This window comes from Arvicola amphibius, chromosome 14, assembly GCF_903992535.2.
Source record: "Arvicola amphibius chromosome 14, mArvAmp1.2, whole genome shotgun sequence".
Lineage (NCBI taxonomy): Eukaryota > Metazoa > Chordata > Mammalia > Rodentia > Cricetidae > Arvicola > Arvicola amphibius.
In genome coordinates, this window is record NC_052060.1 from 3,530,792 (window position 1) to 3,556,522 (window position 25,731).

Sequence of the window (25,731 nt, forward strand, 5' to 3'; positions counted from 1 at the left end):
CTAGGTATGGCTGAGGAGAAGGGTTTTATTGTAGATGTGAGGGAGAAAACAGCCAGAAGCAACTGGAGGAGTCCAGGCCGAGCATGGCAGCAGAGCAGACGAGGACAAAGACAAAGACTTGAGAGGAGGCTGGGGGTGAGGGGGATAGCAAGAGGGAAAGAAGAGAGAGGGGACCAGGAGCCACGAATGGAGGACCAAGAGAGAAGCCAAAAGGACAAAGAGACCCAAGACAGCGGGTGACAAAAATGGCTAGGTTATACAGGAACCAGAAGCTGGGGAAGGGAAGGGAAGGGAAGCTGGAGAGGTTTAGGGTAGGGTGTGGGGTAAGAGGTACTGAGAGGAGCCGGACTCTGTAACACGCGCTGAGAGAACCCGGCATGCGCTTTGATATGCCCATAGACAGCTCAGTTAGTCACTCTTTTATTTATTTACTTATTTTTTTGGGATGCTCTTTGGGACCTGACAGAAGTCATCATGGTAGTTGGCCAAAGGGTCCTCTGTTTTAGCTGCCATCCTCTAGAAGGAGGTCGAGCTGGACAGTTTCTTTGGGTACCTGCAGGAAAGGTGTGGACAGGGTTAGGATGTGCAGGAGGGTCTTAGGAATGTACTTCGAACTCAGGGTGGCTGAGCTGGAGAGGCGAGACCAGAAGAGCTGCTGTCTGCCCTCTTACTCTAGCCAACAGAAATCGGGTGACAGATCCTTTAAATCCCAACAGCAAAGGAGTCCTTTGGCCAGGTAGGCAGCCTGGGAATCTAACTGAACTCGTCTTTGGTGAGGCTGCCCTGAAACCTGGCTTTCAGTGACCGAGGTGAGAAGGGCAGGTGATGAGCCTTCCCTTTCTCTCCTCTATCCTGTTGGGCTCTGCTCAGAGCCTGTGGGGTTAGGAGGGTGGGGTTGGAGCAGTGCCAGCTTCTACCACTCCCTCTAGGGTGAGGGTAGAGGGGTGTTTAAAAAAAAGGTGTGTACCCCTTTAACAAGGGCCCAACCCCAGGGCCAAGTCAAGGGTTCAGTCACTACCTTCCCACAGCCAGCTCAGCCAGGCGAAGGGAGTGGGACAGATTCTGGAGTGCCGTGGGGAGGAGTCCTGGCTCGGCTGAGCAGGAGCTGCCTGGCTGTCAGTGCCAGAGCCCAGGCCTCAGAGCCCTGCTGGAGGAGGTGGACAACGGGGAGGCAGGTAAGCACTCCAGCCCCAGCTGGGGAGGTCTGGGGTGGCTGGGGGGATCCTGAAGCCTTGGCGGGTCAGAAGAAGGGTCATGGAAACAAGGCTGGGGAGAGAGGTGCCTGGCAGACGCAGGGCAGAAGATTTTGGTAATGAACTCTCCCCAAAGGCTAGTTAGGGAAAGAGAAACCCTAGTGGCTCTGTGAAGGCTTTAGAGGACTAGGCAGGGTAGTAAGCCCCTCTCCCTGGCCAAGCAGCTGACCTGGCTTGTCTCCAGGGGCTGGGACTCTGGGCAGAGCATTCCAAGGCCTTACCCACAGCTGTTGCGTCCGTGTCCTCTCTGAACGGGAACAGAGTGAGTGTTTCTTGGTGGGTGTTGGGGGTGGTTGGACTGTAGACGCAGGCCTCACTGAACTGTGGTAACTGTGACCTAGGAGAGAAAATGGGGTCCAGAAGGAACTAGAGAGGGTCCAGAGCTCCTAAGAAGCCAGGAAAGAGAGGCAGGGGCTGAGGTGGCTTCTCCTTTACCTGAGGCACAGGCAGGGTCTGGATGCAGGCCTCATTTGCTGGGTAGTGTTCCTTAGGAGGGGCCTGGGGAAGCCTGGGAAGTCCCCTGGATGGGGAGAGGGAAAGAGAAAGGAGTGGAGTTTCAAACTGGCAGCTTTTCCATTCTAGGTCCTAGGCAGGTCCCAGCTTGACTGGGTTTGCCTGGCAGAGCCACCTGCACTGTAGGAGTGTTTGCCTGCCCAGCCCAGCTGAGGTGGGGGCAAGGGTAGGGGTAATGGGAAGGTGGGCTCAGCTTTGCCCAGGAGAGGAGCCCTCTGAAGGTTGGGGAGGCCTGGGGTAGAGGTGTGTGCGTGCACACCCCCCACTTACAACTTCACGAGGTAGAAAAATTCAAAGGAGTTCTTGCTTCAGCAGAAGTTGGCTGGGGATAAATGGGGTCCCCAAGCAGATCAGGACTGGCAAAGTTCTCTGCTCTGTTCGTGGATGTTTATATGTGGGTGTAATGTCGTGAGTCTTGTGAGGGTGTGAAGGTAGGAACACCTCTGCACCATTATCCTCCAACACTGGAGAAACACAGAGGGACAGAGACTGGGTCTGGGAGGCTGGAGGGAGTCACCATAGAGCCTTGAGAACAAAGATTCCTAGCCCAGTTATTTTACTATCCCTGCATATTGATAGCAGTTGGGAGGAATGAGCTTAGCAGGGAGGGAATGGCTGAATGAATGGGAGCCTGAGTGAATGTAAACGCGAATGAATGGAAGTGAGCCAATGAGGCCATTGGTGAATGAGTACCCAGACAAATGGTGAAGCAGGGGGTCAATCCGAGGCAGTGGAGAGGGACACGGAGCACGTCAGACCTAAAAGTGAAAATCTTGTAGGCTTTGGTGAGGATCCTGAGTAGGGACATATTCAACATCTGGAAATAAGTTGCGAATTAAGTGTATGTGAGGTGAACCTTGGTGGGTGTGGCAGGCTTCTGGAGGTCCAGACCAGGTGGACTAAGGGATGGTGGTGAGCAGGCTCTTCCAAAGGGGTAGGGCCCAGGACTTGGGGGTGGGAGGGTGGTGCTAGAGTGGCTGAGATCCAGGGGCATGGAGTCAGGGTAATTTGGGCTTTTGGAAAAGTCAGCAAGCTGGGTTCAGGTGGGCGGGGATGGGGGGAGGGGGGGATGGGAGCCTTCTGGTTGCTCAATGATGAATCAGTCCAGGAGACTAAGAGAACATTGGGGGAAGGGTGCGGCCCAAGATGAATGGCCCCTTTAGGGAAGGGCCCTTTGGAGGGCAGGTGTTTCCCTGATGTCTGTTTTTTTTTTTTTTTTTTTTTTTTTTGGAAAGTTTTAGTGTACACTGGCATACCCCCATATGACCCCCAACTCTCTTTCCAAGACTTGCTTGTGACAAAATTGCCTCCTGGATAGATCTGCCACTGATAGATCAGGAAGGGAAGAGTACCACCCCCCATGCCTGGAGGTCCTCAGGCCTGACTGGCTGAAGGATGGGATGGCTGAGGAGCAGGTGGCTGTGAATGGGTGGGGCCGCTGAGCCTGTCTTCTGCCCCCCAGGGGAGGGTGGAGGGGGAGGGTGTAATGACACCTGACTGCCTCACTCTGAGACTCTGTCTTCAGACAAAGCTCCAGAAAATTGCTCGTCCTGATGGTTATCTCAGAGCTGTCCATTTTATAAGAACCTGGGGAGGAGGCAGATCTATGGGAGGTCGGCCTGGGAAAGAGTCAGCACACCAAGGCTGCATCTCCTGTTGGCCCCGTGCTCCCGGGACAGGTGTCTGCATCATCTGTTGGGTGTTCCTCTGTTATTTGTTTGCCTAACTGCTGCAAGAGGCCAGGTAGGGATTGGGCATAGAGCTAAGGGGGCAGGAGGAAGCTACCTCGGTGGAAGAACAAGACTTAAGGCAGACAGAGGGAGAGCTGGACTGGTCTTTGCAGACAGTGACAGAGGCACAGCAACCCAGTTATCTACTCGTTCCCTGTCTTTTCTTTGTTTCCTACAGAACTCTTCCCTGTGGGGTGTGTGTGGGGGTTCCCCATTTCCTCTCTTGCTCTCAAGGCTTGGGTGGGGGAAAGCTGAGTGCCACTCTCCCTGATCCCGGCTCAGGTTCTAGAACCTCCAGGAACGCTGGCCACAGGCCATCCTCACCCCACCCGAGGGCATTAGAGCAGACAGATCATGGGTTGAAAATCTTTTTTCTTCCTTATTTGTGTATGTTAGAGAATTTGAGTGTCTTTCAAACATTAAACCACACTGTTACACCCTTAACAAACAGAGTATGGGGAAGAATATAGTTTCCTGTGGGTCTGGCACCGTGCGCCATCCTTCCAGCCACAGACCAGAGTGGTCAGGAGGGGAGGATTTCCCATCAGAGATGCCCCAGCCTGACCCTCTCAACTCTCCTTCCTTCCTGCATCCTGGCCTCCTTCCTTCTGTTCTGATGATTCCTTAAGAAAAAGATGCATAAAAGTGTAGAAGGGTAGGAGGGACCTTGGATGCTGGGCATTAAGGCTGGAAGGAGGTAGAATATTGGAACATCTCCTCTGAGCAGGACACTTGGCCAGGCATTGTAGGCCAGTCAAGTGTCAGAGATTAAGAAGAGGGCGGTGGTGTATTCAGGATTAGAAACCCTTGCCCTCACATCTACGTAGTCTCCTATTTGGATCGGAGAGCAGCAGCTGAATGTAAGAAAGACTATGCCAGCTCCATAGATGGAGAGATAATAGCCGGAGACTAACCAAACTAGCTAATGGCCCCAGCTGGTGTTGATGTGGTGAAGGCAGACAAGGCTGTGGGAGTCCGGGAAGAGTGGAGCAACAACAGAGGTCAAGGCGAGTTTTTCTGCAAGTACAGTTTGGGGAGGACCAGAGTGTCAGGGCTGCAGCTGAGAGGACCGTGCTGCTGTCAAGGATAGAAAGCAGGTGGTAAGGACAGAGGGCCTGGTGGGGCCTGGTGAAGGGAGGGAGACCATCTTTGTGTATCTGATTGTGGGTGCACAGGCCTGCCCAAGTGGCTGTGTCCTTTTGTGTTCACTTTCCCTTCCTGGGGCCAGCTGTGGGAGGGTGGCAGGACTTCATTCTTATGCTTGAGGGTGGGAGGGGAGTCTGATTTGCCAGGCTGACTTGGAGGGGCTCTGGGCATGGGCGGCGACTCGCAGAGTGGATCCGCCTGCTCCCCTCATATCCTGTTATTTGTAAGGCTGTATCCGCTTGGACTGAGAGTGCCTTTTGTTCTGGGGTGAGGGGGTGATGCATCTGGCCTCTGCCAGGCAGCCGCTGCGTCCACAGGCCCAGAGTCTGTCTCCAGCTGGGGCAGAACTGGGCCTGCATCTTCTTAGGTAATGGGGTGAAGGGTGTTGTTGGGTCATGATGTCTACTTAGGAATGGTTATGAGGGAGGAGAGGCTGACAGGGTGTGGCCAGGAGGGGAGCCACACAAAATCTATTCTGATGGAGAGGGACAGTGGTGGCCTGAGTCCCTGAACTCACGGTCTTAGAGCCCATGCAAGGGGTTGAATGGGCCAAGGGCTTCTATTCCTGCTTTGTGGCCTAGGGCTGGGGTCTCAGCTAGTCCCTGGGATGGAAGATAAAAGTCTTTGGCCTTCCCTTTCTCAACTCTTCCCAGCTGTGGTTCCCTAGAACAGGAGACCCTGGTGTGTATAGGGGAACAGTTACCTGCCTCCACTTCCCACAGGAGCCTCCAACTCTCAGAGGGCTCTGACAGGCAGCATGGCTGCCTAGGGCACGGGAAGGACCTGGAGAACCTGTTTTGGCAGTTGGCAGCCTGGCTGGGGAACACCTGGATTAGAGGAGTGCTCAGCTCTCCTTCCAGGGCCGCCCCCGCACTCCCTTTGCTCTTCCATGCCTGCTCCTCTCCCTGCTCAGGAGACAAGCAGTCTTGGGGGGTGCTGGGACCTGTGTGTGGGGATGTCTCTCCTCACCTCCCCTCTATCTGGTTCCTAGGAGCTGAGGCAGTGAGATGGCTGAGTGCTACACGGAGCTGGAGAAGGCAGTTGTCGTCCTGGTGGAGAACTTCTATAAATACGTATCCAAGCACAGCCTGGTCAAGAACAAGATCAGCAAGAGTGGCTTCCGCAAGATGCTCCAGAGAGAGCTGAACCACATGCTGACGGTACCTGGCTTCTGCTCTCCCTGTCTCCTCTGCTCCTCACAGGCCTCTCAGCAATACTCCCCCCCACCACCCCCGCCCATGCCCTGCTCGGTGACCCCTCCCTGTGCCCTGCCTGCCTGGCCAAGGCAGCAGCTGTCAGGGCTGCTTCCGGGACTCTGCCTAGGGTCCTGTCTGGGTCATCCCAAGTTTTACTGACTCCAGTTCTTCTACAGGACACGGGGAACCGAAAGGCAGCTGACAAGCTCATCCAGAACCTGGATGCCAACCATGATGGGCGCATCAGTTTTGATGAATACTGGACCATGATAGGTGGTATCACCAGCCCCATGGCCAACCTCATCCGTCAGCAGGAGTGCCAGCAGGAGCAGCAGGGGCAGGGCAGCAGCTAGAGGCCCCTCTCGGGTCCCTTTTCATGTCCTGCCAGCGTTCTTCCCATGCTTTTCATTGACTCTTTTCTCCCTCCTCCCTCCAGACCTGTTCCTACCCTTACAGAACAACACACGGGGGTTGGGGGATGGCTATCGAAGTCTCACTGTGAGTGTCTCAGTGTGGTCATGCTTCCCTGAGCATTCAGTCCCTGGAGTCTGCAGGCCTTGGGAGTCCCCTTTGTGAAATATCAATGCTATTTGGGGGCCCCCAAGAGTTTCCTCATTTGTTGAGTCTGTACACTCTTGCAATGTCTGCTGTTCCTGTCTGATCCTTGCCTGATTCTGGGTCTGCCCTGACCTCTGGAGGTCAGCTTGCTGCTTGAGGTGTCCCAGCTCCTGGCTGTGGCAGCTGTGGAAGTGGCAGCACCAGTATTATCTTCTTCTCTTCCTCCCAACCTCTTAGCTGGGTGGAGAGGCATTCCCAGGGGCTCCTGTCCAGCTGTCTCTGTCTAGGAATGACCTAACCTGGGTTGAGCCTCCTCTCTGCTCTGCCATTGAAATAAAGGCTGGAATTGGAATTTGTAACTCTTGGCTGGTTCCTTTGTGATGTTCTTTAACTTTTCCACACCCCTTCGGTTTTTATCCCATGTCGGTGGTCTTTTTCCTGGACTCTGAGGCTCCAGGGACTCTCACAAGCAAACCTCATATGCAAACAAAGCAAGGGAAAAAAAGAAAGCCAGAAGTTAAAATGGCCTCAATGGCACATACACGTAACCCTAGAACCCAGGCTGAAACACAAGGGTCTGGAGTTCAAAGACAGTCTGGGACATGCAGCTCAGCAGGTGTTGTTTGCCTGCAATTCCCAAAGGCCCTCATAACCTATTCTCAGACTCACTTTCAACTTCTAGGTGCATAGTAGGTGTCACTTAGTCCCACTGCAGTTAAATGAGAGGGCTAGGAACCTCAGTCTTGAGCCATAAGTTGCATGGAAGGCTGAGATCCTCCTCAGAGGATAATTCTAATGTGCAGAGACATTGTGGGGTGAGGAACTGTGTAAAGGTGTAGGAAGCCAGAGACAGAAAGGAACCACAGTTTTCAGCTGCTGGGAGCAATGCCAGCTTTTCCATCTCCCTCTGTTCCTGCACTGAGGAGCCCTCAATACGCACATGGCAGGAAACCCAGCCTGTCCCCACAGTTTAAGATTGCCCCAGAGAAGCACAGGGGCAGAGAGTGTTTTGCTTTCCCCCCATTGCTTTTTTTTTTTTTTTTTTTTTTTTTTTTTTTTTTTTTTTTTTTTTTTTTTTTTGGTTTTTCGAGACAGGGTTTCCCTGTAGTTTCTAGAGCCTGTCCTGGAACTAGCTCTTGTAGACCAGGTTGGCCTCGAACTCAGAGATCCGCCTGCCTCTGCCTCCCGAGTGCTGGGATTAAAGGCGTGCGCCACCACCCCCCGCCCCCCCCCCCCATTGCTTTTGTTTATTTTTTTTAGACAGGGTCTCACTATGAAGACAAGACTGGCCTTGAACTCACAGAGATCCAAGTGTCTGTGCCTCCGAACTGCTGGGATTAAGGGTATGGGCCACCGCCAAGCCTAGGTGCAGAGACTTTTTATTAGAGTCCATGTAAGGATTTTCAACTTTGTGAAACTGGTGTGCCTCAGACCAGCTGATTCAAGGCATTGCTGGTCTCCCTTCTCTGTCTGTCTGTCTATTCTTTTATTGAAAGTAGATACTTCTCTCATCAATACATCCTGACTCCAGTTTCTCCTCCCTCCATTCTTCCCAGCTCCCCCTACCTCTCCTCTCCCCTGGATCCACTCTGCTTCACTTTCCCTTAAGAAAAGAGCAAGCCAACAAGAGACAACAACCAAACACAACAAAACAAAATACAAAAAGACAAGACAAGAACCCTTACACTGAGGCTGGACAAGGCAACCTGATAGGAGAAGAATACCAAGACCAGACAAGAGTTAGAGACATACCTGATCCCAGAGTTACGAGTTCCTCAAAAACACCAAGCTAGCAGTAACAACATGTGTACAGAGGACCTGGTGCAGACCCATGCAGGCCCAAGCTTGCTGCTTTGGTCTCTGTGAGCCCATGTGAGCCCTGCTTAGTTGACTCAGAGGGCCGTGTTCTTCTGGTGTCCTCCATCCCCTCTGAGTCCTATAATCTTTCTTCCCCCTTTCCTCATGATTCTCTGAGCTCTGATGGGACGAGTCAGACGGAGACTTCAAATATAAACTCTCTTGCCACATGCTGTCTGGCTGTGGGCCTCTGCATCTGTTCCTGCCAGAGAAAGCCTCTCTTTTGACCACTGGACAAGGCCACTTGACAAAGGCATTGATCTATGAGCATAACAGAACATCATTAGGAATTATTTAATTGATTTTTTTTTTTAAAAAAGACCAGTCCTGTTTAGTTCTACCTTAGGTCTCTGAACTACCCAGTTTCTGGTTCCCGGCCAACCAACCAATGTCTGGCATGGATTCCCTCTCACTGTTAAATCAGACATGGTTGGCCACTTCCACAAGTTCTGCAGCGCCGTTGCTCCAGGACATCTTGCAGGCAGGATGCAGGCCAAAGGTTTCATGGTTGGATGGGTGTCCAGGTTTCTCTTTTGGTGAGAAGGAACTCTGGGGCCTGCCGAGTATCTTCCACACCAAAGAGACTAGAGCGTAGGGATGAAGGCTCTCTGCAGGCACCCATTTGACCTCCCCACATTCAGTGAGCTGTATGGCTGTTGTCCTCAGCAATGGGGTCCCACGGCCAGTTTGTAGTTAGCATCACTCTGTCCTAGCATCAGCCTTGGTTGTTTGGGGATCTCCACAGGCCGACTTAACCAACAAGTCAACCAAATGCAGCCTAGTCCCGCCATTGGGAGCCCTGCTTGGCTCTAGAAGATGGCCAGTTCAGACTCTGTATTCCCCATTACTAGGAGTCCTCCTGAGGACCGTCTTCATAGCTTCCACTATGCAGGTTCCACACCATCCCGCAAATGCAGCCCAACTCCAGCTGTTTCTCCCTGCACTCTTTCTCTATCCCATCCCCTCCCACCCTAGTTCACCTCCAAATTCTATTCTATTTCCCCTTCCCAGAGAGATCCATATGCCCCCCAGATCCCTCCTCTTTACCTAGCATCCCTAGGTCTATGAATTGTAGCTTGATTATCATTTCCACAATGACTAATATCCACTTATAAGTGAATACATGACATATTTGTCTTTCTGGGTCTGGATTACCTAATTCAGGATGATTTTTTTTTCTAGTTCCATCTATTTGCTTGAAAGTTTCATGATGTCATTTTTTTAAAACAGATGGATAATACTCCATTATGTAAGTGTACCACTTTTTCTTTATCCATTCTTTGGTTGAGGGGCATCTAGGTTGCTTCCAGTTTCTGGCTATTATGAATAAAGCCACAATGAGTGTAGTTGAGCAAGCATCCTTGTAGTAGGATGGAGTGTCCTTTGGGTATATGTCCAAGAGTTGTATAGCTGGGTCTTTTTAAAAAAGTATTTTTATTTTATGTGCACTGGTGTTTTGCCTGTATATATGTCTGTGTAAGGGTGTCGAATCTTGGAGTTACAGACAGTTGCAAGCTGCCACGTGAGTGCTGGGAATTGAACCTGGGTCCTCTGAAAGAGCAGTCAGTGCTCTTAACCACTGAGCCATCTCTTCAACCCCCATATAGCTGGGTCTTGAGGTAGATTGATTCCCAATTTTTTTAAGGAACTGCCATATTGATTTCCATAGTGTACAAGTTTGCACTTCCACTAGCAATGGAGGAGTGTTCCCTTTGCTCCACAGCCTTGCCAGTATGAGCTGTCACTTGTGTAACTGATCTTGGCCATTCCAACAGGTGTAAAATAGACTCTCAAAGTAGTTTTGATGTAATTTGCATTTTCCTGATGGCTAAGGATGTTAAATTTTTTTAAAACTATCTCTTGGCCATTTGAAATTCCTCCATTGAGAATTCTCTGTTTAGATCTGTACCCCATCTTTAAATTGCATCATTTGGTTTATTTAATATCTAGTTTATTGAGTTCTTTATATATTCGGACATTAGCCCTCTAACAGACGTAGAGTTGGTAATAATCTTTTCCCATTCTGTAGGCTACTGCTTTGTCCTATTGACAGTGTCCTTTGCCTTACAGAAACTGTTCAGTTTCATGAGGCTGTAAACAGGTTTTTCTGTCCCACCCCAACCCACAGTTGCTTTTAAATAATCACTCAGAGGTTTACTTTTAACTACAGAATGTTTGTCTGATAACTCAGGTTTATTACTAACTAGCTCTTACATTGACATTAACCCATTTCTATTAGTCTATGTACTGTCATGTGGCTGTGGCTTTACCAGTCCTCTGGCATCTTGCTTCTTGGGAGACTGGCTCACATATCTCTCTGACTATGCCCTTCCTTCTCCATGTATTTCTGTTTGGCTTTCCTGCCCAGTTTTAGTCTGCCTGGCTATAGGCCAAATCAGCTTATATTATCAACCAGTGAGAGCAACACATATTCACAGTGTACAGAAGGACATCCCACAGCATGAGGTCCCATCTATTAGTTGTTGATCTTAGTGCTTGTGCTATTGGTGTTCTGCTTGGGAAGTTCTCTCCCGTGTCAATGAGTTCAAAAGTATCCCTGCTTTCTCTTCTATCTGGTTCAGTGGATCTGGTTTTATGTTGAGGTCTTTGATCCACTCGGACTTGAGTTTCTGTAAGGTGATAAATATGAATTTATTTGCATTCTTCCACATGCAGATAGCCATTTTGACCAGCGTCATTTGTTGAAGATGTTGTCTTTTTTCTTTTTTTTTTTAACATTTTTATTGAGTTGTATTTACATACATAGAACAGTCATAAAGCATGATCGATGATGCAGCTTGGTAAATATTCATAAAATGAATACACGTATGTAATCAGCACCAGAAAGCCCTTGTATTCTCTTCTAGGGCAAAGAAGCCAAGTAAGACACAGTGTACACCATACAGTCGCATTTATGAAAAGCTCACAACAGCGGATCTAGCTGATCAAGCCAGTCCTGATAGCATTTTTGGGGAGGGAGGAAGTGGCTGGAAGAAGGTGATTTCTGACAGAAGATGTTGTCTCTTTTCTATTGTGTGTTTTTGTCTTCTTTATTAAAAATCAGGTGTCCATAGGTGTGTGGATTTATGTCTGGGTCTTCAGTCTGATTCCATTGATTCACATGTCTGATTTTATGCCATTTCCACACAGTTTTTATTACTATAGTTCTGTGGTACAGCTTGAAATCAGGAAGGGTGATACCTCTAGCAGTTCCTTTATTATTCAGGATTGTTTTATCTATCCCAGGTTTTTGTTTTTCCGTTTGAAGTTGAGAATTGTTCTTTCAGGTCTATAAAGAATTGTGTTGGAGAGATAGCCCAGCGGTTAAGGGTACTGGCTACTCTTCCAAAGGATCTGGGTTCAATTCCCAGCCCTCACATGGAAGCTCACACCTGTTTCTAACTCCAGTTCCAGGGTTTCTGACAACCTCACACAGACTTACATGCAGACAAAACACCAATGAATAAAAAAATAAAAATAAAATAATAATAAAAAAGAATTGTGTTGGAATTTTGATGGGGATTGCATTGAATCTGTAGATTGCTCAATCCATGAACATGGGAGATCTTTCCATCTTCTGATATCTTCCTCAACTTCTTTTTTCAAAGTCTTGAAGTTTTTGTCTTTCACTTGCTGGGTTAGAGTTACCCCAAGACATTTTGTATTATTTGAAGCTGCCGTGAAGGGTGTTGTTTCCCCAATTTTTTTTCCCACTCCATTTGCCATTTTTTGTTGTTGTTGTTTTTGTTTTTGCTTGATATATTTTTTCTTTATTTATTTACTCTAGACAGGGTTTCAGGCTGTCCTTAAACTTAGAATCCCCTTGCCTCAGCTTCCCCAGTGGTGAGATTATAGGTGTGCCCAAGCTCCTTAATTAATAAAATCCTTAAAACCACCAAGAAAGAAGCAGGACCATGAAAAGCTCCTTACCAAGCCTGACTTTGATACAATATAAACACACACACTTCCTGACCACCAGCTTTCTCATGGAAGTCACAGCTGGCTCTGTGCTCTTAGCTTCCTCCAAACAGGAAAATCCCCCTCAATCCCTACTCACTCCAGCTGAGAGGAGGGAGACTCTCCCAGGCAGGAGGCTTCTGCCCAGCCTAGGTAGTCATCTCCAAGGACTGTGAGGAAGCGCTCACCTCCAGCCAAGGTGGCCCTCCTGGCTCCTGGGTGTTTATCAGAGGGAGGAGTTCAGCCATCAGAACCTTTTCTAGATGGATCTGCTGGGCTAGCATGGCCACACAAAGCCTCAAGGTAGCCTAGGTCTGCAGCTCCTTGGTGCTACAGCAGAAAAGGAGCCCAGGGCTCCATGAAGAGCGACGAGGCCTAGGTGGGCTTCTCCGGGGGGCGTAATCCTGGTAGTTCTGTCACAGCTGCTGGCGCGCCTGCATCCTGTGGAGACACTGTCCAGCAGTGGTCTGCAGCCCTTCCAGCACGCGCGATCTCAGCAGTGTACGGGCCTTCTCCAGGCTCTGGGCATGAGCCTCCACTTCTGCAGCATCTGGACCCAGCCGGAAGCCATCTGGAGTTTGTCGAGGAACTGATTTTGGCATCTCTGGTGTCATCTGTGGAGTCACTGGCTTGTACAGTGCTGAGCTGAGCTCACAGGCGGGAATTCTGGGAAGCTGCCTTCCTGAGGGTTCCCTTTTCTTTCAGTGTGAAGACTTCTGGGGCATGAGGAACAGCTGATGGGACCATTTGTTGGTCCTTGAGGCCTGGACCAGATCCGGCAGCTTGGGCTCCTGTTCTCTCTCTCTCTCTCTCTCTCTCTCTCTCTCTCTCTCTCTCTCTCTCTCTCTCTCTCTCTCTCTCTCTCTCTCCCTCCCTCCCTCCCTCTCTTCCTTCGGTTTTTCGAGACAGGGTTTCTCTGTGGCTTTGGAGCCTGTCCTGGAACTAGCACTTGTAGACCAGGCTGGCCTCGAACTCACAGACATCTGCCTGCCTCTGCCTGCCTCTGCCTGCCTCTGCCTCCCGAGTGCTAGGATTAAAGGCGTGCGCCACCACCACCTGGCTGGGCTCCTGTTTTCATATGGGTTCTATCTGCACTTGGAGCAATCCTTGGCAGGGAGTGCGGCCAGTTGTACGTCCTTGGTGGATCTTGCACCTGATGCACGGCTGCCAGCCTGGCTGGAGGCCTGAGAATGGGTAGGGGCAGTGGCACCAGAAGTGACTGCATTAGATGCAGAAGTCAGGCTGGGGGTACTGTCTCTTTATCCAGGCTTAGACGGGCCTTTCCTCACCCGCACAGCCTTTTCCAGTGCCTGGGTCAGAAACTCCAGCTCCTTGAAGTCTTCAGCACTTGGTGTGCATACTGGCGTTGGGGCCTCTTGGTTTCTGGCTCTGGACCTGGGGTCCTGAATGGTTCCCAGACCTGCAGCTGCCGCTTGATGCGGAAGCCCAGAGCACTCTGCACATCTGCCACTATCCTGCGGGCAGTCGGTGGACAGACTGTAGTCTGCTTTGCCGCCGCTATGGAGTCCTACATCTTCTGAGTAGAAGGCCGCCCACTTCTGGTTAAACTACCCATTCGAACACACCCCATTTGTCATTTGTATATAGGAGGGCTACTGATTTTTTTTTTTTTTCGAGACAGGGTTTCTCTGTAGTTTCTAGAGCCTGTCCTGGAACTAGCTCTTGTAGACCAGGCTGGCCTCGAACTCAGAGATCTGCCTGCCTCTGCCTCCCGAGTGCTGGGATTAAAGGCGTGTGCCACCACCGCCCGACCCTGATTTTTTTTTTTTTTTGACTTAATCTTTTATCTGGCCACTTCCCTGAGTTTATAAGCTGTAGGAGTTCTGTCTTGGAATTTTTAGGGTCATTTATATTATCATACCATCTGCGAATAATGATACTTTGATTTCTTCTGATTCAGTTTGTATCCCCTTGATCTCCTTTAGTTGTCTTTCAACTGTAGCTAAAACTTCAAGTGCTATATCAAAAAGACATGGAGAGGACAGCCTTGTCTTGTTCTTGATGTTAGTGGAATGGCCGAGTTTCTCTCCATTTAGTTTGATGCTGGCTGTGAACTGTCTATTATGTTTAGGTATGTCACTGTTGGGTTGGAAACTTAGGCTCACTCCTGTGTCATCTGGAAAGCTGACCCTCCTCCCCCCTACTTTCTCTCTTTCCAAACCCCATCCTCTCAGAGAATGTCTGAACAAAGGAAAGGCACCAAGAAACCCAGTTCTGAATTCTTGGTGGCTACTGGCAGCTCCTCCCCTGAAGTTGCCAGCACCCCAAGTCCCTGTCTAAAGCATTTAGCTTTTGATCATACTTCATCCCTTGCATACAAGCTATATAATCACCCTGCTTCAGTTTGGGTGTTTGGCTTCTCATGCCTAAGTCAGGCTATGGTGGTTCACACCTTTAGTCCCAGCTCTCAGGAGGCAGAGGCAAGTGTTTCTTCATGAGTTTTAGGCCAGTATGGTCTACAAAGTGAGTTCCAGGATAGCCGGGGCTACACAGAGAAACCCTGTCTTGAAAAACTAATAAGAAAAAATTGAGCATTTTTACATATATGTTCATAAAGGAAATTGGTTTGTAATTTTTGTTGTTGAGTCTTTATATGTTTTGGAAACCAGGGTTTCTGTGGTCTCATAAAATGAACTAGGCAATATTCTTTCTGTCCCTATTTTGTGGAATAATTTGAGCAGTATTGGCTTTACTCTTCTTTGAAAGTGTGGGAGAATTCTCCACTAAAAACCTGTTTTTTTTTTTCTTTTCTTTTTTTGGATTGGGAAACTTTTAACAACTGCTTCTACTTCACTAGGGCTTATAGGTCTATTTAAATTTATACTTTGGTAAGTGCTACCTATCAAGAAAGTTATCCATTTCTTAGATTTCCCAGGTTGGTGGAGTACAGGTTTCTAAAGCATGTCCTTACGTGGTGGTTTGGAGGAAAAGAGTGGCACTGTTAGGAGGTGTGGCCTTGTAGGGATAGGTGTGGTCTCCCTGGAGGACGCGTGCCACTGTGGAGGTGGCTTTTAGACCTCACATGTGCTCAAGATACCACCCAGAGTCTCAAACCTCTTCCTGTTGCCTGCAAGATGTAGGACTCCCAGCTACCTCTCCAGCACTACGTCTGCCTGCACGCTGCCATGTCCCACCATGATGATAATGGATTGAACCTCTGAACTGTAAGCCAACCCCAGTTAAATGTTTTCCTTTATAAGAGTTGCCATGGTCATGATGTCTCTTTGCAAAATCAATAGAAACCCTAACTAAGACACTTTATAATTCTCTGAATTTCTTCAATGTCTGTTATTATATGCCCTTTTAACTTCTGATTTGTTAATTTGGATAGTCTTTCTCCATCTTTTAGTTAGTTTGGATAAAGTTTTATCTATCTATCTCCAAGAACCAATTCTCTGTTTCATTGATTCTTTGATATTGTTCTCTTTGTTTCTATTTTATTGATTGATTTCGGCCCACAGTTTGATTATTTCTTGCCATCTACTCCTCTTCTGTGTGCTTGCTTCTTTTTGTTCAAAAACTTCAGGTGTGCTGTTAAGTGCCTAGTTTGAGATGCTCCAGTTTTTTGATGTGGACAGTGCCTTGAACTTTCCTCTCAGCACCGCTTTCATTGTGTCCCATAATCTGAGTGTGCTGTGTGTTAAATTTCATTGAATTCTAGGGAGCCTTTAATTATTTTTGTCTTGATCCATTTTTCATTCAGTAGAGAGTTGTTCAGTTTCCATGAATTTATAAGCTTTCTGTTGTTTTTGTTAGATATTAAAATGGCTACACCAGCTTGCTCCTTAGGTACATTTGTTTGGAATATCTTTTTATAACCTTTTATTCTGAGATAATATCTATCTTTGATGTTGAGTTATATTTCTTGTATGTAGCAGAAGGATGGGTCCTGTTTTCACATCCATTTATTGTGGATTTGAGACCATCGATATTGAGAGGTATCAGTGACCAATGGTTGTTCATTCCTGTTGTTTTATTGTTGCTGTTGTTGGTGTGTGTGTGTGAGTATGTATGACTGTGTATGTGTTCTTCCTTTCATTTGGTTTTGCTGGTGTGAGATGATTTATTTTCTGCATTTTCATGGGTGTGGGTAACCTCCTTTGGTTGGAGTTTTCCGTCTAGCACATTCTGTAGGGTTGGATTTGTAGAAAGATGTTGTTTAAATTTGACTTTATCATGGGATATCTTATTTTCTCCATCTACGGTGATTGAAAGTTTTGCTGGGTATAGCGGTCTGGGCTGGCATCTGTGGTCTCTTAGAGTCTGCAGCACATCTGTCCAGGCCCTTCTAGCTTTTAGAGTCTCTGTGTAGAAGTCAGGTGTAATTCTAACAGGTTTATATATTTTATTTGTTACTTGGTCTTTTTCCACTGTAGCTTTTAATACTTTTTCTTTGTTCTGAATGTTTAGTGTTTTGATTGTTATGTGACAAGGGGAACTTTCTTTTCTAGTCCAATCTATTTGGTGTTCTCTATGCTTCTTGTACTTTTTTTTTTTTTTTTTTTTTTAAAAATAGGTGTCTTCTTTAGGTTAGGAAATTTTTTTCTATGATTTTGTTAAAAATATTTTCTGTGCCTTTTATCTGAGATTTTTTTCTTCTTCTATCCCTATTATTCTTAGGTTTGGTTTTTTCATAGTGTCCCAGATTTTCTGGATTTTTTGTGTCAGGAATTTTTTTAGATTTAACATTTTCCTTGACCTATGTATCCATTGTTCTGTCCTATCTTCAATGGCTGAGATTCTCTCATTTTTTTTTTTTTGTTTTGTTTTTTCGAGACAGGGTTTCTCTATAGCTTTGGAGCCTGTCCTGGAACTAGCTCTTGTAGACCAGGCTGACCTCGAACTCACAGAGATCCACCTGCCTCTGCCTACCGAATACTGGGATTAAAGGCGTGTGCTACCTCCACCTGGCCTTTTCTTGGCTTTCTTTAAGGGATGTATTAATTTCTTCCAAGTGCTTGTGTTTTCCCGGATTTCCTTGAGGGATTTATTATTTTCTCCTTAGGGACTTCTATCCGCTTCATAAGGTTGGCTTTGAGGTCTTTTTCTTGTACTTCAGCTACGTTGGAATATTCAGGGCCTGCTGTGGTAGGCTAGCTGGGCTCTGGTGGAGTCATACTGTCCTGGCTGTTATTGATTGTGTTCTTACCCTGGCATCTGGGCATCTAGGTTTGGATAACTATAGGTGTAGGTGCTGATTCCTGTGTTTGTCTTTGTTGGGTGGGTGTTCTGTTCCCTCTCTGGATTTTCAGAGTGTGGTGGCTGTCTTTTGTCTGTGTTGCTGGCCTGCTCAGCTGGTGTGTTCACAGGGAAGGCCTGTGAGTGTTGGAGGCTGGGATGCAGCACTGAGTGGGGGAGCAAATTATGAAGGGATGGTTTGTGGTGTCCACAGGAGGCGTGGGCGTGGGGGATGGGGGCTGCAGCTGGTGTTCTGTTGCCTGAGGGACTGGTCTGTTCGGGGAACAGAGAGCCACAGTAGTCTTTTTCCAGTCAAAACCAAAGGCAGAGGCAGCACCTTTGCCTCCTCCAGATAGCAACACTCTGCCTAACTGAATGGCAAAGAACTTGCTCGCACATTTTTTGGTGTCAATCTTACACAGCCCATCCATCTACCATCTACTATCAACCATGACAACACACAGCATAAGGGTTTTGTTTGTTTGTTTTTGCTATATGGCCTCTCTATGAATTTCTGACTGGTCCAGAACTCACTATGTAGACCACGCTGAGTTCGAACTCACAACGATCCAGCTGCCTCTACTTCTCAAGTACTGAAGTACTGATAGTACTGAAGGTGTGTTTACCATTTTTAAAATCAACATCCTCTACTTTTTAGTATACATGACACAATATATTATTATTAATGCTATGTACATTTTTTTTGGATTTTTCAAGCTAGGGTTTCTCTGTGTAGCCCTGGTTGTCCAGGAACTCACTCTGTAGACCAGGTTGGCTTTGAACTCACAGAGATCCACTTGCTTCTGCCTCCCAGGTATTGGGATTCACTGGCCAAACCCTTTTTATGTCTATATGTCTGTTCCCTACATGTGTGTCTGTGTACCATGTGCATGCTTGGTGCCCTTAGAGGCCGAAGAGGACATTGGATGCATTGGAACTGGACTCACGATGGTTGAGCTGCTGTGAGTGCTGGGAAGTAAACTGGGTCCTTTACAAGAGCAGCCAGCGCCTGCCCAACGATGGTGATGATGGTGGTGCACATTTTTAATCCCAGCACTTGGGAGGCAGAGGCAGGTGGATCTCTGTGAGTTCTAGGCCAGCCTGGTCTATAGAGCTAGTTCTAGGACAGGCTCTGGGAGAAAGCTGTAGAGAAATCTTGTTTTGAAAAACAAACAAAAATGAAACAAAACAAACAAACATAAAGAGCAGATAGTACTCTTTTCTTTTTTTTTTTTGGTTTTTCGAGACAGGGTTTCTCTGTAGCTTTTTTAGAGCCTGTCCTGGAACTAGCTCTTGTAGACCAGGCTGGCCTTGAACTCACAGAGATCCGCCTGCCTCTGCCTCCCGAGTGCTGGGATTAAAGGCGTGCTCCACCACCGCCCGGCTCAGATAGTACTCTTAACCACTGAGCCTCCTTTCTGGTCCCACATAAGATTTGAGATAGTGTTTTATAAGTATAGTGCTCTTAGTAGTAGGAAGGTTGATGCGGGAGGATTGTCACAAGCTCAAGGTTACTATAGAGGTCCTTGAGAGGAGAGAGAGAGAGATAGGTAGGTAGACAGAGAACACTCTCAATTTGTTGTCCAGGCTGGTCTTGAACTCCTGGCTTCAAGTGATCCTCCTCCCTCAGTGTCCTAAGTGTCTGGGACTACAGGTGTGTCCCATCTTGCCATGTATGTATGTGCACTGTGGTGTGACAGGTCTCCAGAAATGTTTCATCTTGCCATGTATGTATGTGCACTGTGGTGTGACAGGTCTCCAGAAATGTTTCATCTTGCCTGGCTGTGAGCCTGTATCCATTGATCAGCAACTTGTTTTATTTTTATTTTTTTGGAGTGGGGCGGTGGTTTAAGACAGGGTTTCTCTGTGTCCTGGCTGTCCTGGAACTAGCTCTTGTAGACCAGGCTGGTCTCAAACTCAGAGATCTGCTTGCCTCTTGCCTCCCAAGTGCTGGGATTAAAGGAGTACGCTACCATCTTCAGCTCTGCATCTTTATCAACACTTCTCCTCCTCTTCCTCCTTCTGTAGTACTGGGGTTTGAACCTACAGTCTCAACTGTGCCAAGCAAGTGTCCAGTTTGTGTCTTTTTTAAACCTTATGAGGCAGGTTCTCTGCTCTCCCCACGTCACATCCCACCTACCTGGCTCCCTTTCTTCCCTTAGCTCCTTCCTCTGTTTACCTAACCTATCACATTTTTTTGTGTGTCTTTTGAGACAGGGTTTCTCTGTAGCTTTGGAGCCTGTCCTGGAACATATGAACATATGTGTAAACAAACAAATAAAGCCCCAGACTAGCATCTTGATGGTGTCCTGTTTCCTGAGACCCCTCTTGCTATATGCACTTCATCTCTATTGGTCTCTATCTGTCTCTATCTGTCTTGTTCTCTTCCTCTTGAGCTTCTACCAGTAAATATTTCTCTAAAAAATATTTACCTTCTGCTTTATTTTTGGTTGTGAGCCTAGCCTTTCATGGCTGAGCCATCTCTCCAGGGAGTGGAGAAAAATGTATAGCTCAATAAAAACAATAAAAAAACAAAGGAAAAAAAGAAAAATGACATTGTGTTATTTGCAGAAACTGAAACTCATCGTGTTAAGTGAAATAAATCAGATTTACTATACACACACACACACACACACACACACACAGAGTTTACCTCCTGTGGTCTGTGAATTTGCAAGAGAAGAACCCAATGGTTAGGGGTGTCTTTGGTAGCCCTCGTTTTCCAAGCAGATAAAGGCTGCATTGTTTTCAAAGACACCCAATATTCCTTTATCATTTCTTTGTTGAAAATATTTTAAAAAATCTTTCCTCTACATATTTTCAAGCTAAATTTAATGGCTTGTATAATCCCAGCATTTGGGAGATCGAGGCAGGAGGATTACTATGAGTTTGAGGTCAGCCTGGAGTAATAATGAGACCCTGTTTCAAAAAATGAAAAGAAGATAAAGAAAAAAAAGGAGGAGGAGGAAGGGGAGGAGGAGGAGGAAGAGGAAGCAGCAGCAGCTGCTGCATGTGGTGACGCTCATTGCTTATTCATAATCATAGAATTCCTCAGGCCAAGGCAGGAAAATTGGAGGCCGAGGGACTGCTATGAGTCTGAGAGACCACCCAGAACTATAGATCAAGAGCAGGTCAGGTGAGGTTACATACAAGACTGTCTCAGAATCAAAGCAATGGTAAGATACAGTGGTGCATTATTTGTATTTTAATAAATAAAGCTTGCCTGAAGATCAGAGGGCAAAGTAGCCACACTGGTCAGCCATACAGACCAGGGAGTGGTGGCACACACTAATCCCAGGACTCGAGACAGAGGCAGATGGATCTCTGTGAATTCAAGGCCACCCTGGGGCTACACATGATTGAATCTGTCTAAAAGAGAAACAGCTCACACCAATTTGACCCCAGAATTTGGTATCACACACCGTTAATCCCAGCCCTAGGGAGGTGGAGACAGGGACGGTATGGCTGTGTGGGAAGAGGAACAGAAAGGGGAAGAGACAGGAACTCGGAGTGAGTGTGGGGTGTGAGCGTAGGATGTGGAGTCTTTGGGGTTCGTGGAGATAGGACCTCGCCTATTTTCGGTCTGAGGTAGAGGTAAGAGCCAGTGGCTGGGTACTTCTGATCTTCAGGTTGAACCCCAATATCTGTCTCTAGGTTTTTATTATTGGTGCTACAGTAAGACATTAAAAAAGTATTGATTGACCATTTCATGAGTTCACACGTGGTCCACGTGTAGGGCCACGCTGACCTTCTCTGCATTATTGCAGTTTTGCTATTCTGCTGCTGAAGCGAGCGCAGCCCTAAGACATTTTGCAGTGCATACGAGTACTACAACTTCCTCCTGTTTAAGTGTATTTTGAAGCCACAAAGCAGATCTTCTGCCTGTCCCTGTCCCATCTTTCCTTACACATCTGACTCCATTTCCCCATGAACGATGGTGCCGAGTGTCTTCCCGTGTGCCTGGTGACCAGTTGTCTGTACCCTTTAGAGAAATGTCTACTCAGATTCTTTTCCTCATTAGAAAAAAAAAAGCAGTTTGTTGGGGGTCGAGATGGCTTAGCCATTAAGAGCACTTGCTGCTCTTGCAGAGGTCCTGGGTTCTTTTCCCAGCACCCACATGGTGACTTGTAACCATCTCTAACTCCAGGTCTGGGGAATCTGATGTTTTCTTCTGGTCCCCACAGGTGTCAAGAATGTTCACAGTGCACTTAGATATATGAAGGCAAAATACTCATATATACACATAAAGTAGAAATTAATGAACCCTTAGAAGATTTTTTTTAAATAAATGGGTTGATCCTGAGAACCCTGTCTCCAACTAGGAGCCTGGCTTTCTCTAATGGGCTCCCCTTCTGAATCACCAGGACCAGGTGGCCGCCAGAGTCCTCCTGAATTGACAAGAAGAAGCTGTAATTCAGTGTGTCTGTTTGAATACTTCACTCTCCCCAGGCACTGACGCTAGGGTATCACTCTGCTAGCCCGTGATCAACATCCAGGTGCTCTCACCTCAGCTGCCCAAGTCTTGGGATTACAGTAGTGTGTCACTCCCCACCGCCTGCTAATTTTACTTTTTCCTTTTCAGTTTGAATGTACTCTATTTTTTTTTAACCCAGTCTCATTTCTCTAAGAATTCCAGTACTATGCTAAACAGAAATGGTAAGAGTAGCTGGGTGGTGGCGCACGCGTTTAATCCTGGCATTCAGGAGGCAGAAGTAGGCAGGTCTCTGTGAGTTCAAGTCCAGCCTTGACTTGACAGTGAATTCCAGGACAGCCAGGGCTACACAGGGAAATCCTGTCTTGGAAACTAAAAATAAAACCAAACTAAAACAACAACAACAACAAAAAGGAATGACGAGAGAAAGCTTTCCTGTCTTGTCCCCGGTCTGAGAGGAAGGTACGGGCTTTCACTGTAGAATGGCAGCTGCGGGCTTTGCATATATGGGCTTATATTATGTGGAAGCTCCTTTCTCCTATCCCTAGTTTTGAGCGTTGTGATATGTTTTTTTAATCATGAAAAGGTATTGAATTCATATCAATGCTTTTTTTCTGTATCAACTATGATATGTGGTGGTTTCTGTCCTTTGATCTGCTTATATGGTCCACTTCTTTTTTTTTTTTTTGTTTTTTGTTTTTTGTTTTCTGAGACAGGGTTTCTCTGCAGCTTTAGAGCCTGTCCTGGAGCAAGCTCTTGTAGACCAGGCTGGTCTCGAACTCACAGAGATCCGCCTGCCTCTGCCTCCCAAGTGCTGGGATTAAAGGCGTGCGCCACCACCGCCCGGCTATATGGTCCACTTCATTTATTAATTTTTATATATTGAATTCTTGCATTCCAGGGATGAATCTACTTGGTTATGGTTTATAGCTGTCTTGATGTACTGCTGAATTTAATTTGCTAGGGCTTGTTGATTGTTTTTGCATTAGTGTCCATTAGGGGTTTCAGTCTGTTTCCTTGCAGTGTCTTTATCTGGTTATGGATCAGAGTCGGCGATGGCTTCATACGATGACCCAGATGTTTCCTTTACTTCAGTTTTTAGAAAGCTTTGGAAAAATATTGGTTGCTTTGTTTGTTCTTGAGGTAGGATCTTTCTTTGCAAGTCTGGCTTGAACTCCTGATCTTCTTGTCTCTACCTCCAAAGTGCTGGGTGTCTGTCTAGGTGTGTACTACCACTCCTTCTCCTCTCCTCTCCCTCTCCTCTCCGCTCCCTCCCCTCTCCTCTCCCCCCCTCTCCTCTCCTCTCCTCTCCTCTCCTCTCCTCTCCTCTCCTCCCCTCCCCTCCCCTCCCTTCCCCTCCCCTCTTTTTTCCTTCCCCTCTTCTCCTCTTTTTTCCTTCCCCTCTCTTTCCCTCCCCTTTCCTCTCCCCTCTCCTTCCCTCGCTCCCTTCCTCCCTTTCTCTGATTAGAGTTTCACGTAAGTGAGTTTGGCTTCAAACTTACTAAGTAGTTTAATGTGAGGTCTCAAACCCGGGACAAAGGGCTAACTGAAGTGCCTATTAACATATCAAAGCCGATGCTGTCCACCAGGTGCTCCAGTCAGTCATCCTGCCTGGCACGCATGGCTGCCTACCCTAAACTCCAGCCCAGGTCTGGGCTCCTCCTCCCTCAGTTTCTCTGATTCCTATATAATTCAGTGATTTTGGCTTCTCCAGCACTTTTTTTGGCATATAATTATTCAAAGACATCTCCTATAATCCCTTTAATTTTTGTGGCATCAAGCCCCTCCTCTGCTCCTGTCTTGATGTCTTTTGTGACATAGGATCTCTTTCTAGCTCAGGCTGGCCTTAAATCCTCAGACTCTTGAGGGTTGGAGCTGTAAGTGTGGGTTACCGTGCTCACAATTACCAAGCCTTTCGAAGCCCATAGTTAGAGGGTCTAAATTCAAATCTACAGTTACGGGAGGATGCTGAATTTTTGTAGAGGTCAGAAACTTCAGTGGCTGTCTGGGTTTTGCCTTAGGGCTTGAACCAGAGAGGCCCCAGAGGGGCAAATACAGCTAAGACAAGGTCAGGCCACTTGGCAGGATTTAGGGCTCCTTGGAACGTGTGTGGTGAGAAAAGGCTGCTAATGTAACCTGAGCAGGCCAGAGGACCAGTGCGAGCCTTGGAGAGCGGGCTTTCCCAGCCCCTCTGTCCAGAGTTTGACGCTGCCCCCACCTCAGCATCCATAACAGCTAGCACTGAAGTTGGCGAATTCTGAATTACGTCTGTTGAAGCCATCAGGGGCTTGACTTGTTATTCTTTAAAACCTAGAATATTGTGTGGCATGAGGCAAAATACCTAAAAACCTTATGCCAGCCTTAAAAATCAAGTTTATTTGTTTACCTGGATGTGTATAAGTGCTTTGTCCGCTTCTGTGTATGTGCACCATATGTGTGCCCAGTGCCGTGGAGGCCAGATGTCGGATGCCCTGGAACTAGAGTTACAGATGGCTGTGAGCTAGCACCTGCTGCTGGCAACCTAACCTGGATCCTCTGCAAGACAGCAAGTGAGTGTGCTTAATAGCCAAGCCGTCTCCCTAGTCTCTTACATCAGCTTTTGTTTGTATTTCAATTCCTAGAAAAATCCCCTTTGAAAAACTACAACCCTTCCTGTTGCCTAGCATCAAAAGTTTGCTCCTTCTGGTAGCCCCGTGAGGCTATCAGTGCCACATTTCACAGTAGGAGACACGGAGCTCAGGACACGATGTGATTTCCCAAGGATGTGCTGCTCATGGCCAAAAGATCTGCCGCTCAGGTTCCTTCCTTTACTAACTCCGTGGGTTGAGCAGAGGCCAGGAACAATTGACTATGGTTTGATGCCAGTACAGTAGAGAACCAAGTGTGTTCTCTACAGGTGGTTCTCTGCAGGCTGGTGAGAAGGGGTGACCCTGAGCTGAAGAGACAGCTCAGTGTCTGCTGCAGTAGCAGGAGGATGGAAATTCCATCCCCAATACCCATGGATGTAAGAACAAACAAATTCAAACAGGGAGGGTGGTGTGTATATGTAATCCCAGTGCTGGGGAAGCAGACAGCGGGGTGCCGAGTGCTTGCTGTCTAGATTTGATGTGGTGAGCTGCAGGTTCAGAAGAGACCTCAAAAAAAAAAAAAGGTAAAGAGTGATTGTGGGATTGTGGATGACACCCAGCACCAATCTCTGGCACACGTGCACGCGCGCGCGCGCACACACACACACAATCAGGGTGTACATACACATATAGATACAAGTCATATGTGTACAAGCCAAAAGCAAAAAGAATATGGTACTTATTTTGTGCCAGGCTTGCAGAGGGTCCCCCAGAAAAAAAACATAAGGAGGCATTGTTTGTTTTTATGGGACTCACAGCTCCAGTGAAGAAGACAGAAAGGAGACACATGATCATGCACACGCCAGGGAATTACACACTGAGATAAATCCTGAGGGCGTTCCTAACAAAGTAGTCTGGAGTAGCCTTGCTGTGGAGAGTGTCCTTGCAGAAGTGGGGCAGGTGGATGATGTAAGAAGGGACAGATTTGCCAGTGACACACCTGAAGTGGCCTCGAAGATGGGATGGGTCTGTCGGAACAGGGAGGGAAAGACGTTTGGGAACCAGAATGGTGGTGCTGTGTGCCGACAGACAACTTGGAAGAGGCCTGGATGTTTTCCTTTGGTGGAGAGGAGGGTATGTGAATATTGGAAGTCTAGTTTGGACACATGGTGATGTTCATACACCTGGAGTTCAGAGGGATGGGCTGGATTGGTAGCTCGGGAGTCAGAAATGTTTAGATGGTGTATTAGAGTCTGCAGAGTAGTGGAAGGGACAGAATGGATATTTGTCCCAAAGAGGACTTACTAGATGTCTTCCCTACTA

At 47.4% G+C, this 25,731-nt stretch overlaps 1 protein-coding gene and 1 pseudogene across 2 annotated transcripts; one reads left to right on the forward strand and one right to left on the reverse strand.

Annotated features, from left to right (window-relative positions):
• The first annotated feature begins 1,021 nt into the window (after positions 1 to 1,021).
• Positions 1,022 to 6,755, forward strand: S100a16 (S100 calcium binding protein A16). Of its 2 annotated transcripts, none has more exons than XM_038311444.1 (3): positions 1,022 to 1,175; positions 5,634 to 5,802; positions 6,015 to 6,755. In XM_038311444.1, exons 2-3 carry the CDS (start codon positions 5,650 to 5,652, stop codon positions 6,189 to 6,191), a joined length of 330 nt encoding a protein of 109 aa, XP_038167372.1. In that variant the 5' UTR covers positions 1,022 to 1,175; positions 5,634 to 5,649; the 3' UTR covers positions 6,192 to 6,755. The 2 variants fall into 2 exon arrangements, with proteins under 2 accessions (XP_038167372.1, XP_038167374.1); XM_038311446.1 differs by lacking the exon at positions 1,022 to 1,175 and adding an exon at positions 4,861 to 5,009.
• A 3,999-nt stretch (positions 6,756 to 10,754) lies between these two features.
• On the reverse strand, positions 10,755 to 19,209 carry LOC119801153 (annotated as a pseudogene).
• Between the last annotated feature and the right edge of the window lie 6,522 nt (positions 19,210 to 25,731).

Bases quoted from the DNA above. Each gene is read 5' to 3' on its own strand.
- S100a16 (XM_038311444.1), top strand. From the start codon at position 5,650: ATGGCTGAGTGCTACACGGAGCTGGAGAAGGCAGTTGTCGTCCTGGTG. The intron at 5,803-6,014 runs GTACCTGGCTTC...GTTCTTCTACAG, and splicing joins AGCTGAACCACATGCTGACG to GACACGGGGAACCGAAAGGC.